The 13,789-nt window shown below is 43.1% G+C and overlaps 1 protein-coding gene across 1 annotated transcript; it reads left to right on the forward strand.

Moving 5' to 3' along the window:
• Positions 1–1,552: 1,552 nt before the first annotated feature.
• Positions 1,553–13,757, forward strand: LOC110506533 (SAFB-like, transcription modulator). The gene is made up of 19 exons (XM_021586217.3): positions 1,553–1,886; positions 4,479–4,566; positions 4,650–4,837; positions 5,033–5,060; positions 6,177–6,654; positions 7,272–7,315; positions 7,729–7,841; positions 8,099–8,248; positions 8,594–8,703; positions 8,793–8,944; positions 9,034–9,194; positions 9,280–9,419; positions 9,515–9,695; positions 9,910–10,034; positions 10,391–10,567; positions 10,756–11,124; positions 11,224–11,371; positions 11,492–11,652; positions 13,323–13,757. The coding sequence occupies exons 1-19, from the start codon at positions 1,623–1,625 to the stop codon at positions 13,423–13,425; spliced, it is 3,180 nt and encodes a 1,059-aa protein (XP_021441892.3). The 5' UTR covers positions 1,553–1,622; the 3' UTR covers positions 13,426–13,757.
• The last annotated feature ends 32 nt before the right edge of the window (positions 13,758–13,789 follow it).

A 13,789-nucleotide genomic window follows, 5' to 3' on the forward strand; every position in this document is an offset into this window, starting at 1 on the left:
GAGCCCCAGGATAGCAACACAATTAGACCCAATCAAATTATGAGAAAGCAAAATGATAACTATTTGACACACTGGAAATAATTACTAAAAACTGAGCAAATTAGAATGCCCTAAACAGAAAATACCTGACAACTGTGACTGACCCAAAATTAAGAAAATCCTTGATTATGTAAAGACTCAGTGATCATAGACTTGCTATCAAGAGAGGCCGCCATAGGCAGACCTGGCTCTCGGGCACAGGAGGTTGGTGGCACCTTAATTGGGGAGAACGGGCTTATGGTAATGACTGGAGCGGAATCAGTGGAATGGTATCAAATACATCAAAACATATGGTTTCCAGTTTTTTTTATGCCATTCCATTTGCGCCGTTCCGGCCATTATTATGAGCCGTTGTCCCCTCAGCAGCCTCTAATGCTGAGGGGAGAGAGAAGACAGACAATGAACCCACAACTCACAAAATGAGGTGGACACTGAGTGGCACATCCTAACCTCCTGCCAAATGTATAGATATACATATTTCCCACAGATCCACAAAGAATTTGAAAACAAACCAAACATTGATAAACTCCCATATCTGTTCGGCGAAATTCTGCAGTGTGCAATCATAGCAGCAAGATTTGTGGCCTGTTGCCAAGAGAAAAGGGTAACCATGTGGAGCATATATGTTTTAAATACCCACAATATTTATGTTTATCTTTACCTACTAGTTGTACTATAACTATTTGAACGGTGCTAAAACACTGTGCATGGCTGATAATATATACTAACACTTGAAATCACAGGAGGTTGGTGGCACCTTAATTAGGGAGGATGGGCTCGTGGTAATGACTGGAGCGGAATCAGTGGAATGCAATCAAATACATCAAACACATGGTTTGATGCCATTCTATTTGCTCTGTTCCAGCCATTATTATGAGCTGTCCTCCCCTCAGCAGCCTCCACTGCGAAATGTCTTTATCTTTTTAAAACCTTTTTGAATGCAATATTGACTGTAAAATTCAAATCGTTTTTGTTGTTGTTTTGTGTCTTCTCACTTTTGTTTATTTTACTTGCTTTGGCAATGGAATACATGTTTTCCATGCCAATAAAGCCTTTTTGAATTGAATTGATAGGAATAACATAGGTTTCAGTAAGGTTGGGTGCTTAGCATTCATAGCCATGGTTGTCAACTGTACCGCAGAAATGTAACGTAAATCACAGAAAATAGATGTTGGGGTGGCAGCTGCAGAGAAGTACTTGGGTGTACAATATTTTGTTGCAGAGGAGTTACAAGGTGTGTTGAACGATAGTGTCCAGTCCTCCCAGGCTGCCAGCCTGGTGTAGGATCAGATAGGGCTACATTGTGGAATAAGGGTGAGGTTTTAATGGATGTAGGGTTAGTTGGTAGTAATTTATCACACAGTCACACAGTGTAATGAATTTACACTCCAGAACAGTAGGTGGAAACAAAGGCCTTGATAATAGAAATAGTTATTAACAAAGATGTGCTACTATCTGTGTTAATAAGGTGGCGGCATGCGCTTTATACGTTTGTTTGCGGACCGCCATGATATCATAGAAGAAGATAGACGAATAAGGACGCCGTGACCAGCGTCCCACTCCAGTACAGTAGTTGGCAGTGTATGCATATTTCAGTTGGTTGCGATCCGCCAATACACATTTTGAGAAGAATAACTTTGGGGCCATTGCGTGAGCATGCGTGCTTCCCTTCTGCACACACAATTTTACAACAACACATCCAGCGAGGTAAAATGGCGTCGGGTGCCATTTCAACGGAGTCAAAGAAAATAACAGATTTACGAGTTATAGATCTCAAATCTGAACTCAAGCGAAGGAATTTAGATGTCACAGGTGTGAAGAATGTTCTAATTGCCAGGCTGAAACAGGTAACGAGCTCAATTTATTTGTACATGGCGAACGCAAAGCTAACGGACGCTAGCTAATGTTAGCTACCAAACAGTTGTGGTACGAATTTGATTGAGTCCGCCCTCAACTGCTGCCAGCTAGTTTAGCTACTGGTTTGCTATCCAACTTGTTATGGGATGAATGTCTATCTATGTACAGCTTGCTTTTTTCGTAGTTGCCAACTAAGATGTTTAGCCTGCTAGCCAACGTTACCGTTGGATGCTGTCTTGTTTTCCAACTGCGGTACTGCGTGCTCGCGGCCTGGCTTTGCAGCGTCAGGTTGACAAGGTAGCCCACGGTCCTGCATCGATGCAGTCGGTGTGGGGGCGTTGGTAACGAATGTTAGCTGGCCATGACATCTATCGCATTCAGCATGTGCATAGCTACCTAGCAAGTTACATGTCTCCTTTAGAAAACTAGGTTGCTTTAAGCCCACAGCACATCCACACGTTAACTAGCTAACTCATTTCGCGAAATACCTTGATCAGAGTTAACTAACGTCTATAATAAAAAATAAAACAACTTATTTTTCACAGGCGCAGATTAAAACCGATGTAGACCTTACCGTGAAATGCTTACTTACAATACCTTATTAACAAACAAAGCACTTTTAATAAGAATACGAGTTAAGATACTACTTGAATATCCCCTATATGTTTAGCTACTACATAATATTTACTATCAATGTTACATTGAGCTGGGTGAATGGAATATGAATGACAGTCATCAAATATGCTGTAATAGAAATAAGACCATGCTCATAAAAAAAATAAAAAACATATTTTTTTACCCTCCATCACCTTAAACTGCACCGTTTACCACTAAATTGGGGTTAGGTGTAAGGTTAGCAGTGTGGTTAGGGTTAGCTGCTATGTTTAAAATTAGATTGTTTCTTCCTATTTTGCAACAAAGCATCCTTCACTCATGCTGCCAAACATACCCTTGTAAAACTGACCATCCAACCAATCCTTGACTTTGGCGATGTCATTTACAAAATAGCCTCCAATACCCTACTCAACAAATTGGATGCCGTCTATCACAGTGCAATCCGTTTTGTCACCAAAGCCCCATATACTACCCACCATTGTGACCTGTACGCTCTCGTTGAACCCACTGGCTCCATGTCATCTACAAGACCCTGCTAGGTAAAGTCCCCCCTTATCTCAGCTCGCTGGTCACCATAGCATCTCCCACCTGTAGCACACGCTCCAGCAGGTATATCTCTCTAGTCACCCCCAAAACCAATTCTTCCTTTGGCCGCCTCTCCTTCCAGTTCTCGCTGCCAATGACTGGAACAAACTACAAAAATCTCTGAAACTGGAAACACTTATCTCCCTCACTAGCTTTAAGCACCAGCTGTCAGAGCAGCTCACAGATTACTGCACCTGTACATAGCCCATCTATAATTTAGCCCAAACAACTACCTCTTTCCCTACTGTATTTATTTATCTTGCTCCTTTGCACCCCATTATTTTTATCTCTACTTTGCACATTCTTCCACTGCAAAGCTACCATTCCAGTGTTTTACTTTCTATATTGTATTTACTTCGCCACCATGGCATTTTTTTTTTAACGCCGTTGTGCGTTTTGAACGTAGTGTGTTTGAACTACATACTTCTGTGTGATTAAGAGTGGCTGAGCTAGAGTGGTGTTTGAGACAAGGGCGGATCCCGAAGGGCCCCAGGGCTGTGTCTTTTTACTAAAATGTCTGTAGAGTCCGAATGGCTTGCGCTACAAACTATTATCTATAAGAGTTGTTGGAAGGCTAAGGGTTACTTCTACCGAGAAGAGCATAGTGAAATTTTTAATTTAACCTCTATTTAATTAGGCAAGTCAGTTAAGAACAAATACTTATTCACAATGACTGCCTACCAAAAGGCCTCCCGCGGTGACGGAGCCTGGGATTAAAAAATGCATAAATAGAATATAAATATAGGACAAAACACAACAAGAGAGACAACACTACATAAAGAGAGACCTAAGACAACAACATAGCAAGGCAGCAACACCTGAAAACAGCATGGTGGCAACACAACATAACAACATGGTAGCAACACAATGTAGTAGCAGCACAAAACATGGTACAAACATTCTTGGGCGCAGTCAACAGCACAAAGGTCAAGAAGGTAGGGACAACAATACATCACACAAAGCAGCCACAACTGTCAGTACGTGTCCATGATTGAGTCTTTGAATGAAGAGATTGAGATAACTGTCCAGTTTGAGTGTTTGCAGCTTGTTCCATGGTGTCTATAATACTGTAATAAGCTCACATAGTTGTTGTCACAAACTCCAGTTGTCACTGACTAGTTGGATATTAATATCACAGCGGGCAAACAATTTCTGTACTTACAGCATTCATATAAATTAATTTTTATCACGTTTATGCTTTAGCGGACCAATTTATTTTAGATCTGTCATTAAAACTCATGAATGCAGTTGTTTTGTGTTCTACTTGTAGCCCTGGTTGTCCTGAAAAGAAAATGGTAAAACACTTCATTGTGAGGCTAAATAGATAAACGACTAGTAATTACAATAGTGTTTTATTTCAAAAAAAAAAAAAACTTTCTCAGGCCATTGAGGAGGAAGGTGGAGATGCAGAGACAATTGAAATTCCACTCCCAGCAGACACGCCTAATAGAAAAAATGCAAAAGCTAAAGGTAATTTGACATTCCTAATATTTAAATTACTGTTCAATATTTCTGTTTTCATTTTGATTGATATGACTCCATTACTTCTTTAGGAAAGAAAGTGGACTCTGACACTGACAATCCAATGGAAGAGGAATCCTTCTCCAAGGAAGAGGAATCCTTCTCCAAGGAAGAGGAATCCTTCTCCAAGGAAGAGGAATCCTTCTCCAAGGAAGATGAATACTTCTCCTTCTCCAAGGAAGATGAATCTCCTACCAAGGAAACCAAATCTTTTTCCAAGGTTAGTGTCACATGAATATGTTTATGTTTGTGTTTACCCCACTCTCTCACAGTAGACTAGAGATTATTGGGTTACCATACCCAGATCAGATAATAAAAAGTACTGGTATTCAGATTGGTTAACCCGGTGTTAGTAAGGCAGTAGACTGAAACTGTCTTTGTGTGTATTTACCTTTCACATTTGTCTTTTTATCAGGAGGGAGACGAGGATGACATTGAAGAAGGTATGTTTGTTTTCACACCCTGTTGAATAGATTACTTTGGGGGGGGGGGGGGCGGGTTGCAGGTAGCCCCCTTTGCGTGAAGGTAAGAATCTGCTATGCCCCCTCTCTCCTTTATGCCTTCCATTTCTTTTGTCTGCTGGCTGGATACTCAGCAAGCCTGTTTGTGGAGGACTTGCTTATTTTTGTCACAGTACTTTTTTTGAGGGTGGGATGTTACCTACTCTTCCCGGCCTGAGATGCAATGGGGCTCCAACAACCATACAGACTGCATAGTACATTCTCTCAAGATAAAAAGCTCAGGAATCAACAGGCTTCTTCAAGGTGAGGGAAAGGTATGCCGGAAGAAGTCAAGCTGAGTTAGAGGGAGTTCCAGTGTGCACTGATGATACCATGGGGGACTCCTGCCCATTGGGGCCCATCCTCCTGTAGCACCCAACTGCAGTACAGATGTCTCAGACGGAGAGAAGAAATCATCACTGAGAATGCTCAAAGACCAACCAGGACATGATGTACAGTCTTGAGGACACATTTGCTAAGGACTTGAGCCAGTCACTACAGTCACAAGGACAATTAAAGATGACATCTATTTTTTTGTCAACCATCCCAAGTCACTTAATAAGACAGACTTTTATGAGGGAAAGAAGACATGGGAGATGACCATAAAGACTATGATGGGAGAGCCCTCGGCAGTAGAACGGTCATCAAATGAGACTGAATTTGACCTCCATGGCTTTGGGCACAGATTTTTTGGGGGTTACGGAAGAAGTTGGACAGATGCTCTTTTCATTTCATTTGTTCAAATGCCCTCTCTTCAAACTGAAGAACTGGAATGGAGCTCCTAATGACAGGAGTATTGAAGAGTAACTTCACTGTACAGTACACATAACTGTAAGGATCGCAAAAGAAGTATTGGTGGTGAAAATGACATGAAGATTATTGAACCGCACCACCATTTTTCAATGAGGAATGTATGTTTTGTTGTTCCTGTGGTCTTCTACCCTTCGATGACCACTAATACTAAACTTGCTTTCTATTCTACTTTCTAGGTCAAGTAACAGACATGTCAATGTTAAACATTGTTTTTTTGCCATGTTTTATCCTTATTAAATCCCTCAGATGTAACTGATACAGATGATGGTACTCGTGAAAGTTCTAAACCTCCACCCAGTGAGGACGTTGAGGCAGAAGCCGAGGCGGAGGCTGAACAAGTGGAGGAGATCGAAACTGAAGTTGCCGTCTCCGCTAAAGAAGATGAGGACGATAACATATCCGTCACACTCCAGAATGAAGATGCCATCACGCTGGATGTTGATGGTGATGACCTCCTGGAAACAGGTAAACATGTGAAACTTCCAGATTCAGAGGCAGACAAGGGCTGTGACGAGCCAGAGGCCTCTGCTGAGACGAGCCCCAAGGATGCCATGAAGATGGAAGTGGAAGGCCATAAAGATGGTAAGAAGGATGACGGGACGAAGGTTGACTCCTCTAAGAAGGAAAGCAGAGAGGCCTCGAAGAAAGCTGAAATGGGAGACAAAGACAAGGATTCTGGGAAGAAAGGCCCCTCGTCTACTGGGGCATCAGGTCAAGGAAAGAGGTTTGTCTTTCTAGCTATGTCAGTTCTTTAAGATACTACTACCAAGTTCCAGCTCACTGTGAACGCAGCATTGTGGGTAGCCTCAAGATTTTTATAACTTTTTTTCCTAATGAGAAATGTTCATTGATGTACCTAATGAGCCTCCCATTTGTTACTTTCATTTGGTTGTTTTTCTGAATTTGTGTCATTAACCAGGAGCTGAAAACAGATGTTACTTTCACCTTTCCAGCACGTTTGCCTTTTCCAGTTCCCACGTAGGGCTTTTTTAAAGGGGCAGTAGTCCCTGTGATGTCAGTTTGTCAGAAACATATGAAATGATTCGCTGTGAAGTCGAACGCAATACTGAAGATTTCATTGGTCCAGGGAGTAAATTGGCTGAGAACATGACCCATATCACCCGTGGAAAAGCAATGAAAAAGGCCATTATGGGAGTTTTGTCCAAATGCAAGCCTTGCCCGTGGGGATAAAAAAAATACATCCATACAGGAAAAAAGTGTTTTTCTTTTTTGACAAAAAAAAAGTTGTTTGCCCTGGTGTACGTCATATTCCGCAGGGGATTTCATATACTGGCACTCATCTCTTGTTTCTTTTTATTTGTTGTGAAATCTGCTTTGTAGTTCTTCAAAGGACAGAGATGGAAAGGCCACAAAAGATGACAAAGGTAAGGATTTTACAGATACATTTCTCAAGACGTCACTACTAATGATCAGACGATGGTCAAGCATAGGTCTTTATGTAGTGCGTGTAATCAATGTGCAGTATTGACTGGACAGCCAAAATGGCATTATTTTCTCAAGCGTCAGAACAAACAATTGATCTGTGAATTTTAGTACCATTGGTGTAATGTGCCATATTACCCAGTTTTCCTCACATATCTAAAAAGTACATTTCTTTGGCATTTTAAAGGTGTCTGAAATGATTTCATTTTGTCAAAAGCACCTGCATTTAAACATTTAATTCTTACCGGTAAGTAACATTAGGCTCTTCTAGATTAGTTTGTACAATGTGTAGACATTTTACATGTAAAAGCCTCTACAGTGCATGCATGTATGTTTTTAAACAACCATATTTCAGGAAGTATCAGCAGTAGCAGTGCAAGCAGCTCCACTCGAAACATATGGGTGAGCGGCCTGTCCTCCAACACCAAAGCAGCTGATTTGAAAAATCTCTTTGGCAAATATGGGAAGGTAAGCCTAGAGCTTAAAACATCCGTAAACGGTTTCTTGTGGTGGGGTACTGGGGTTGGATGTTTCTTACTGTATGGGTGTCCTGGTTTTGCTTTGACTTATTGGAAACAATTTACTGTTTTACTAAGGGAAAGGGGGATACCTAGTCAGTTGAACAACTGAATGCATTCAACTGAAATGTGTCTGACGCATTTAACCCAATCCTTTACAAGCAGCATGTAGTTGCTCCGCCCCTAAACAAATTCTTGTCTCCGCAGGTTTTTAGTGCCAAAGTGGTTACTAATGCTCGCAGTCCTGGAGCCAAATGTTATGGCTTGGTGACAATGTCTTCCAGTGCAGAGGTGGGAAGGTGCATCTCCCACCTGGACCGCACAGAACTCCACGGCCAGCAGATATCTGTTGAAAGGGTAAGCTGACAAACAGTTGTTTTGCACCTTGTTCAGCTAGAATGTTCAGAGAACGATTACAATTTTACAGTTCAGAATCTTTTCTCTGACTTCTATCTTTTGTGACGTCATAGAAACGTCAAGAGTTCTGAAGGTTTTAAGATGCCATTTTGAGAGAGTTTTCTGCAGAACAACATTGGCTGACATTCTCTTCTGAGCCATTGAGCCAACATGCGTTCTGTCATTTTCGTTGTAGGGAGAAAAAAGGTTCATGGTCCTTTGTTCTTCAATTAATTAAAATGACATTGCTTCAGAATTGTGACGTAGCCTTTAAATACTGTGACGGAGTATTTGTTGTCTTTTCAGGTTAAAAGTGATCCCTTCAAGAAAGAACCTTCGAAGAAGGAATCAGATGACAAAACCAGCTCCAGCAAATCAAGTGACAAACGTAGTGCGTCGACAAGCAAGACTAGCAAGTAAGTGAGGAAGAAACACAATCTGTCTTTTTCAGAATGGGGAAATTTGAAAGAAATATTAATTTGTCTGCTCTTTTTCCCCCCTAAAGAACCCAGCCATCCTCCAAAAAAGAGGAGAAGAAGTCCGACAAGCCATCAGACAAAGACTGCAAGGATTCATCCAAGAAGCAGGAGTCCAAAAGCACAACATCCAGCTTAGGCCCAGATGCCTCCAAGAAAGATGATAAAAAGCATGGTGGAAGTATGTATGCTCCTTATCTCAGGTTCCTTTTTATGTATTGTGTTGATGGTTAGAGTAGTAAAAATTAATCTCTGTCCTGTATTGTGTAGGGACCAAGAGCCCTGGCAAGATGGTGGTGATTGATCATGCCAAAGGAGACCTGAACAAAGTGAGACCACCGTTCAGGAGGGGGAGATTTGACAAGCCGGGTTTCACCACCAACAACAACATGATGCAGCGAAGACCCAGATATTTCATGCCTCCCGAAGAGGTTTGTCGCAGTTTTTTTCTATCCGACAGTTTGATCGTGGAACTTTCTTTTTCATAGTTCACCTCTACATGCTTGTCTTTCCTAGATGGAGATGAATAGAGTTAGAGTTTTCCCCAACAAGGGAGGCAGCAAAGACATCCTCCCCTTTGAGAAGATGAAAGAGCAGAGGTTGCGCGAGCGTATGGTCCGGCTGGAGCGCGTCCGCAGGGCTGTGGAGCTTCGCAGGTCAGCCTGAAACAAACTCCTACTCTAATTGTTGTACTCTGTAGTACTGTAAGGATGCTGGGTACTAATGCTTCTGTGACTTCCTGTCCCGTCAGGCGGCGTGAGATAGCGGAGCGGGAACGCCGGGAGCGTGAGCGTATCAGTCTGATAAGGGAGCGGGAGGAGAGGGAGAACCTGCTCCGAGAACGCCAGAGGCTTGAGGTGGAGAGGCAGAAACTGGAGAGGGAGCGCATGGAGAGGGAAAGGCTGGAGAGGGAAAGGATCCGCATAGAGCAGGTGCTTGCACTCAAATCATTAAGGATGTTTAGTCTTCAAGGCTGTACCTTAGTTGATTGTTGTAAAAAACGACAGGAGGAAGGTGAGTTGTTTACTCATTGTTCATTCTGGTGCTCTTTCAAAGGCTTTTAAGAGCATTTTTGAGCAGCTAATTGTGAGCAAACCATTTAGTGGATTGTTAATGTAATGCTGACGTTATCTCGCTGTGATGCAGGAGCGGCGAAAAGAGGCGGAGCGTATGGCTCGTGAGCGGGAGGAGCTGAGGAGGCAGCAGGAGCAGCTCCGCTACGAGCAGGAGAAGAGAAACAACCTGAAGAGAGGCCGCGATGTGGACCACAGGTACACAAGGCCACACTGTAGTTGGGGATGGGATGTTTGTCCGGGGTTTGCTCTGTGTAGTTGAGGCTCTGATCGTGGACAACCAGATTCCACCATTATGTCCATGAATTTGCAGGACAGGTTACAGAGCAGCTTGTGCAGTACTGCTTTGTCGTCGTCCCCTGCACACAGACTCCTGGTCTGTCTGCATCCCACGGCAGACAGGGATGCTTGGTCTCAGACATGACCAGCAGATGTCAATTTGACCATCAAGTGAAAGATACATTTTGGTATCATATCTGACCAAGCTCAAAAAGTGGCATTCCACACCAGTTTACTTGTCGCCCAGTTAAAACATTCTCCATTGAATGTTTCAGCCGGAGGAATGATCCCTACTGGAATGGCAACAAGAAGATCCAGCCAGAGTCTGAGGGCCGTGTCAACCAGGGCTCGGACTACAACCGCCAGCAGAACCGCTTTACTGAGTTCAGCCCCCGGGAGAGAGGCAGAGGCTTCCCTGAGGCTGCAGCCGTTGAGCCCAACACCATTGAGAGGTAGGCCCTCTTTGATAAGCCCTCTTATTTATATAGTGCTTTTTGCAAATAAAGCAACCTGAACCTAAACTGGCAAAGAGCAAGCTACACACAGCCCACATAGCAGTTTAGCATGTCTATCCCCCTCCAGTAACAGTCAGCTCTTGACAGAATCTGACAATCCATTTTGGGTGTGGGGGGGTTTTCAGACGTAACCGCTTCAACAGTGAGCCTGAGGCCAAGAAGTCCCGCCCCACTGCTCGCAGAGACAGCTCTGGGTTTGAGCGCTACCCCAAGAACTTTGAGACTGTCCGCAGGGCCGAGCCTCCTCCAACTCCACGCGCAGACATCCGTGACACAGACCGCAGAGAGATCCGAGACAGGGACGAGCGCCGGGCCGCGCCCATGCCGGAGCGCCGGGCCGCGCCCATGCCGGAGCGGCCAGCAGGGGGCAGAGCACCCATGCCTGGCATGTCTCATACCAGCCGCTCCCCCAGAGGCACCGGGCACGCTACTCATACTGGGCATGCAGGATGGAAGAATGACGGCGGCATGAGTGCACCTAAGGGGGACATACGGTCAGAATGGATGGATGTCTAGTGCGCTTGTTTAAGTTTGTAGACAATTACCTTTTTGTTGTAATCCGTGTGGTAATCGTCCTCTCTGTGGTTATGTAGTGGAGCTGTGCGTACCGGAGGTATGCGGCCAGAGCGTTCAGGCAGAGATGGCCAGGGGCCTGCTCTCAGAGGAGGCTCCTCAGTTAGCCGAGGAAGATCCAACTTCAGTGGCCGGGTTGGAGGAAGACCCATGGTCATGGCAGACCAGGTCAGCACCTCACAAATCCCCCATATCTAAATCTACACATTCAATACCCTCCATTTCCTCTATTTTAGTTACATTTCAGATAGGGAATTCATAACTACAATCTCCCCTTTCTCTACCCAGCATTTCAGCTCTAGCCGCCAGGTGGTGGTGGAGCGGCATGGCCGGGACCAGCCGGCCCCCAGGAAGGAGTGGCATGGTGGGGCTGGATCGCAGGGAGGGGGCTTCCCAGACAGCCGCAGGATGGGAGACAGCCGTGGCAGCATGATGGCCCCACACTCAAGGTATTCACTGCCGTTGCATTAAGACTGTACTTTTCCCTTTATCCAGATTACAACCTCTCACTTTTAGTTCATTGAAATTGGAACCTTTTTTTGTAAATATCACCCTTTCTGAAATGAGCTTCACAAAGCTGGTTGCAATTCCAGTTTCATCCCCCAGAAAAGACATGGTTCAACTCAAATATACTAATTGATTAAAAAAACATTTATGGGAAAAAAATCTATGTTAAGGATATTATGAATAGGAAAGGTGGAGTTATGTCACATGTGCAGTTAACACAAATATGTGGAATTGTTAGCTCTATCTAAAATTACAACCAACTGATTGGTGCATTACTGCAAAAACGGAGGCGGCAAGTGGAAGGGGGAGAAGGGGAGCTTGTTAGTCTGGCCTTTATTAAAGACCAAAATTAGAGAGAAATTGTCATGAATAGAAAAATATACCAGTTTTATTTGAGGACCAAAATGTTGACCATGGCACCATACAGGTTGCAAAATACTTGAAGAGATTTCTGATGTGCTGATTCCATGGCACATGGTTTATAAACTGATACTCAAAACTAAGTTTGTCTATTTAAATTATTATACAATATTCTTGCCACCAAAATAAGAATGTTATGTATATTCGGCATACAACCAATTCGACCACTTATTCTGGTATTGCTCCTGTGTAGCCTGTTTCTGGCCACAGGTTCAGGGAGTGGTTAAACAGTCATAACATTGTTCCAAAATTAGCCCTACAAATAGCAGGATCAGGAAAGCCATAATCAATCAACAACAAAAATATATATCCCACCCCATTTTAGAAAGTTTTGAGAATCTGTGTAAGACATCACAGAACAGCTGAAAAATAAATGGCACAAGGAAATCAAGAGCAGGTGGTCTATGGAGATAGGAGGGGTGGATTTAATCTGTAATAGTTGTGGCTGAAATGAATGTCATGTGTACTGGACTTGTCTGAGCACTATGAATTAGACTTGGGTGACATCCATGTTGCCATGGTAATATGCTGTAATGCTGTAATACCTACACGGAACACAAGGAGTGCTATTTTCAAACCCCACTGCAATATTCCATAGAGAATGCTAACATTTTTTACAGTCTCTGACCTAAAGTATTTGAAGGACAGACATCCCAGCTCAAAGTTATACAAGTAACTAAAAATGCTCAACAGTTTGCTGCATCTACAAAGCAAATATTAGACAGCAAGGCTCTTGATCCAGGAGGGGGATTCTCTGCTGTTACCAAGCAAAGCCTGGTTTTGAAAGAGGCTAACTAGCAAACCAAATGCACAACTACAGAGCATTTAGCACATTTTATACAGTTAACCAGATCACCTGGCATGTGCTACACACGTGAGTGACTCACAGGGCTCCGGTGTCTTGTTGTGTGCTTGTAAACAAACACCGTGACTGGGGACTACCAGTAAGCTTCATAATGAATAATGGTGATGGGAAATGACCACGTGCTCCTAACTGATTGCACAAGTTGACTGTAGGTATTTACTTAAAGTAGATTCAAATTCACTGCCATTTCCAAATACCCCAGTAAACTATGAATCCAAATGTGATATGTATAAAAGTATTCTGGTAGAAGCCATATTTGAGCTTCTATGTATTTACTCATTACTCTATGCGACACTGTTTTAGGCAAATGTATTTTTGTTTCTCCAGCCACTCTTCGTCTGCAATGAACAGAATCGTGCAGATCACCAACAGTTCCATGTCCAGTGTTGGCGGATTCAAGCCCTTCAAAGGAGCACCCCGACGGTTCTAACTGCCTCTCCCCAGATCAGCTTAAGCTTATTTTTCAAGAGGCTGGTTTCTAGCCATAAGGTCGATATAGAAATGTTTTGTTCTGTATAGGTTACCTCAATGTATGGTTTCTTAACAGTTGTGCTGTGACTTAAACAACCCTGTGCACATAATGTTCAACTTACTTTTAGAATAGAATTGTACAGCTTTAGTTATTTGTAAGTTTGACATTAACTCCTCTTCCCCTAACTGAAACTATGTAAACAGATCAATGTATTCTTTTAACCATCATTTTTAGTAATGCCCCTGGTGCTTCTGAAGGTTATTAAAATATTAATTTTGTCTTCGCTCCTACATTTGACTCATGAAGTGCACATACAAGACAT

Source organism: Oncorhynchus mykiss, chromosome 26, assembly GCF_057628025.1.
Source record: "Oncorhynchus mykiss isolate SJ-2025 chromosome 26, ASM5762802v1, whole genome shotgun sequence".
Taxonomy (NCBI): Eukaryota; Metazoa; Chordata; class Actinopteri; order Salmoniformes; family Salmonidae; genus Oncorhynchus; species Oncorhynchus mykiss.

Bases quoted from the DNA above. Each gene is read 5' to 3' on its own strand.
- LOC110506533 (XM_021586217.3), top strand. From the start codon at position 1,623: ATGCATATTTCAGTTGGTTGCGATCCGCCAATACACATTTTGAGAAGA. The intron at 8,704-8,792 runs GTAAGTGAGGAA...TCCCCCCTAAAG, and splicing joins TCGACAAGCAAGACTAGCAA to AACCCAGCCATCCTCCAAAA. The intron at 9,696-9,909 runs GTGCTTGCACTC...GCTGTGATGCAG, and splicing joins AAAGGATCCGCATAGAGCAG to GAGCGGCGAAAAGAGGCGGA.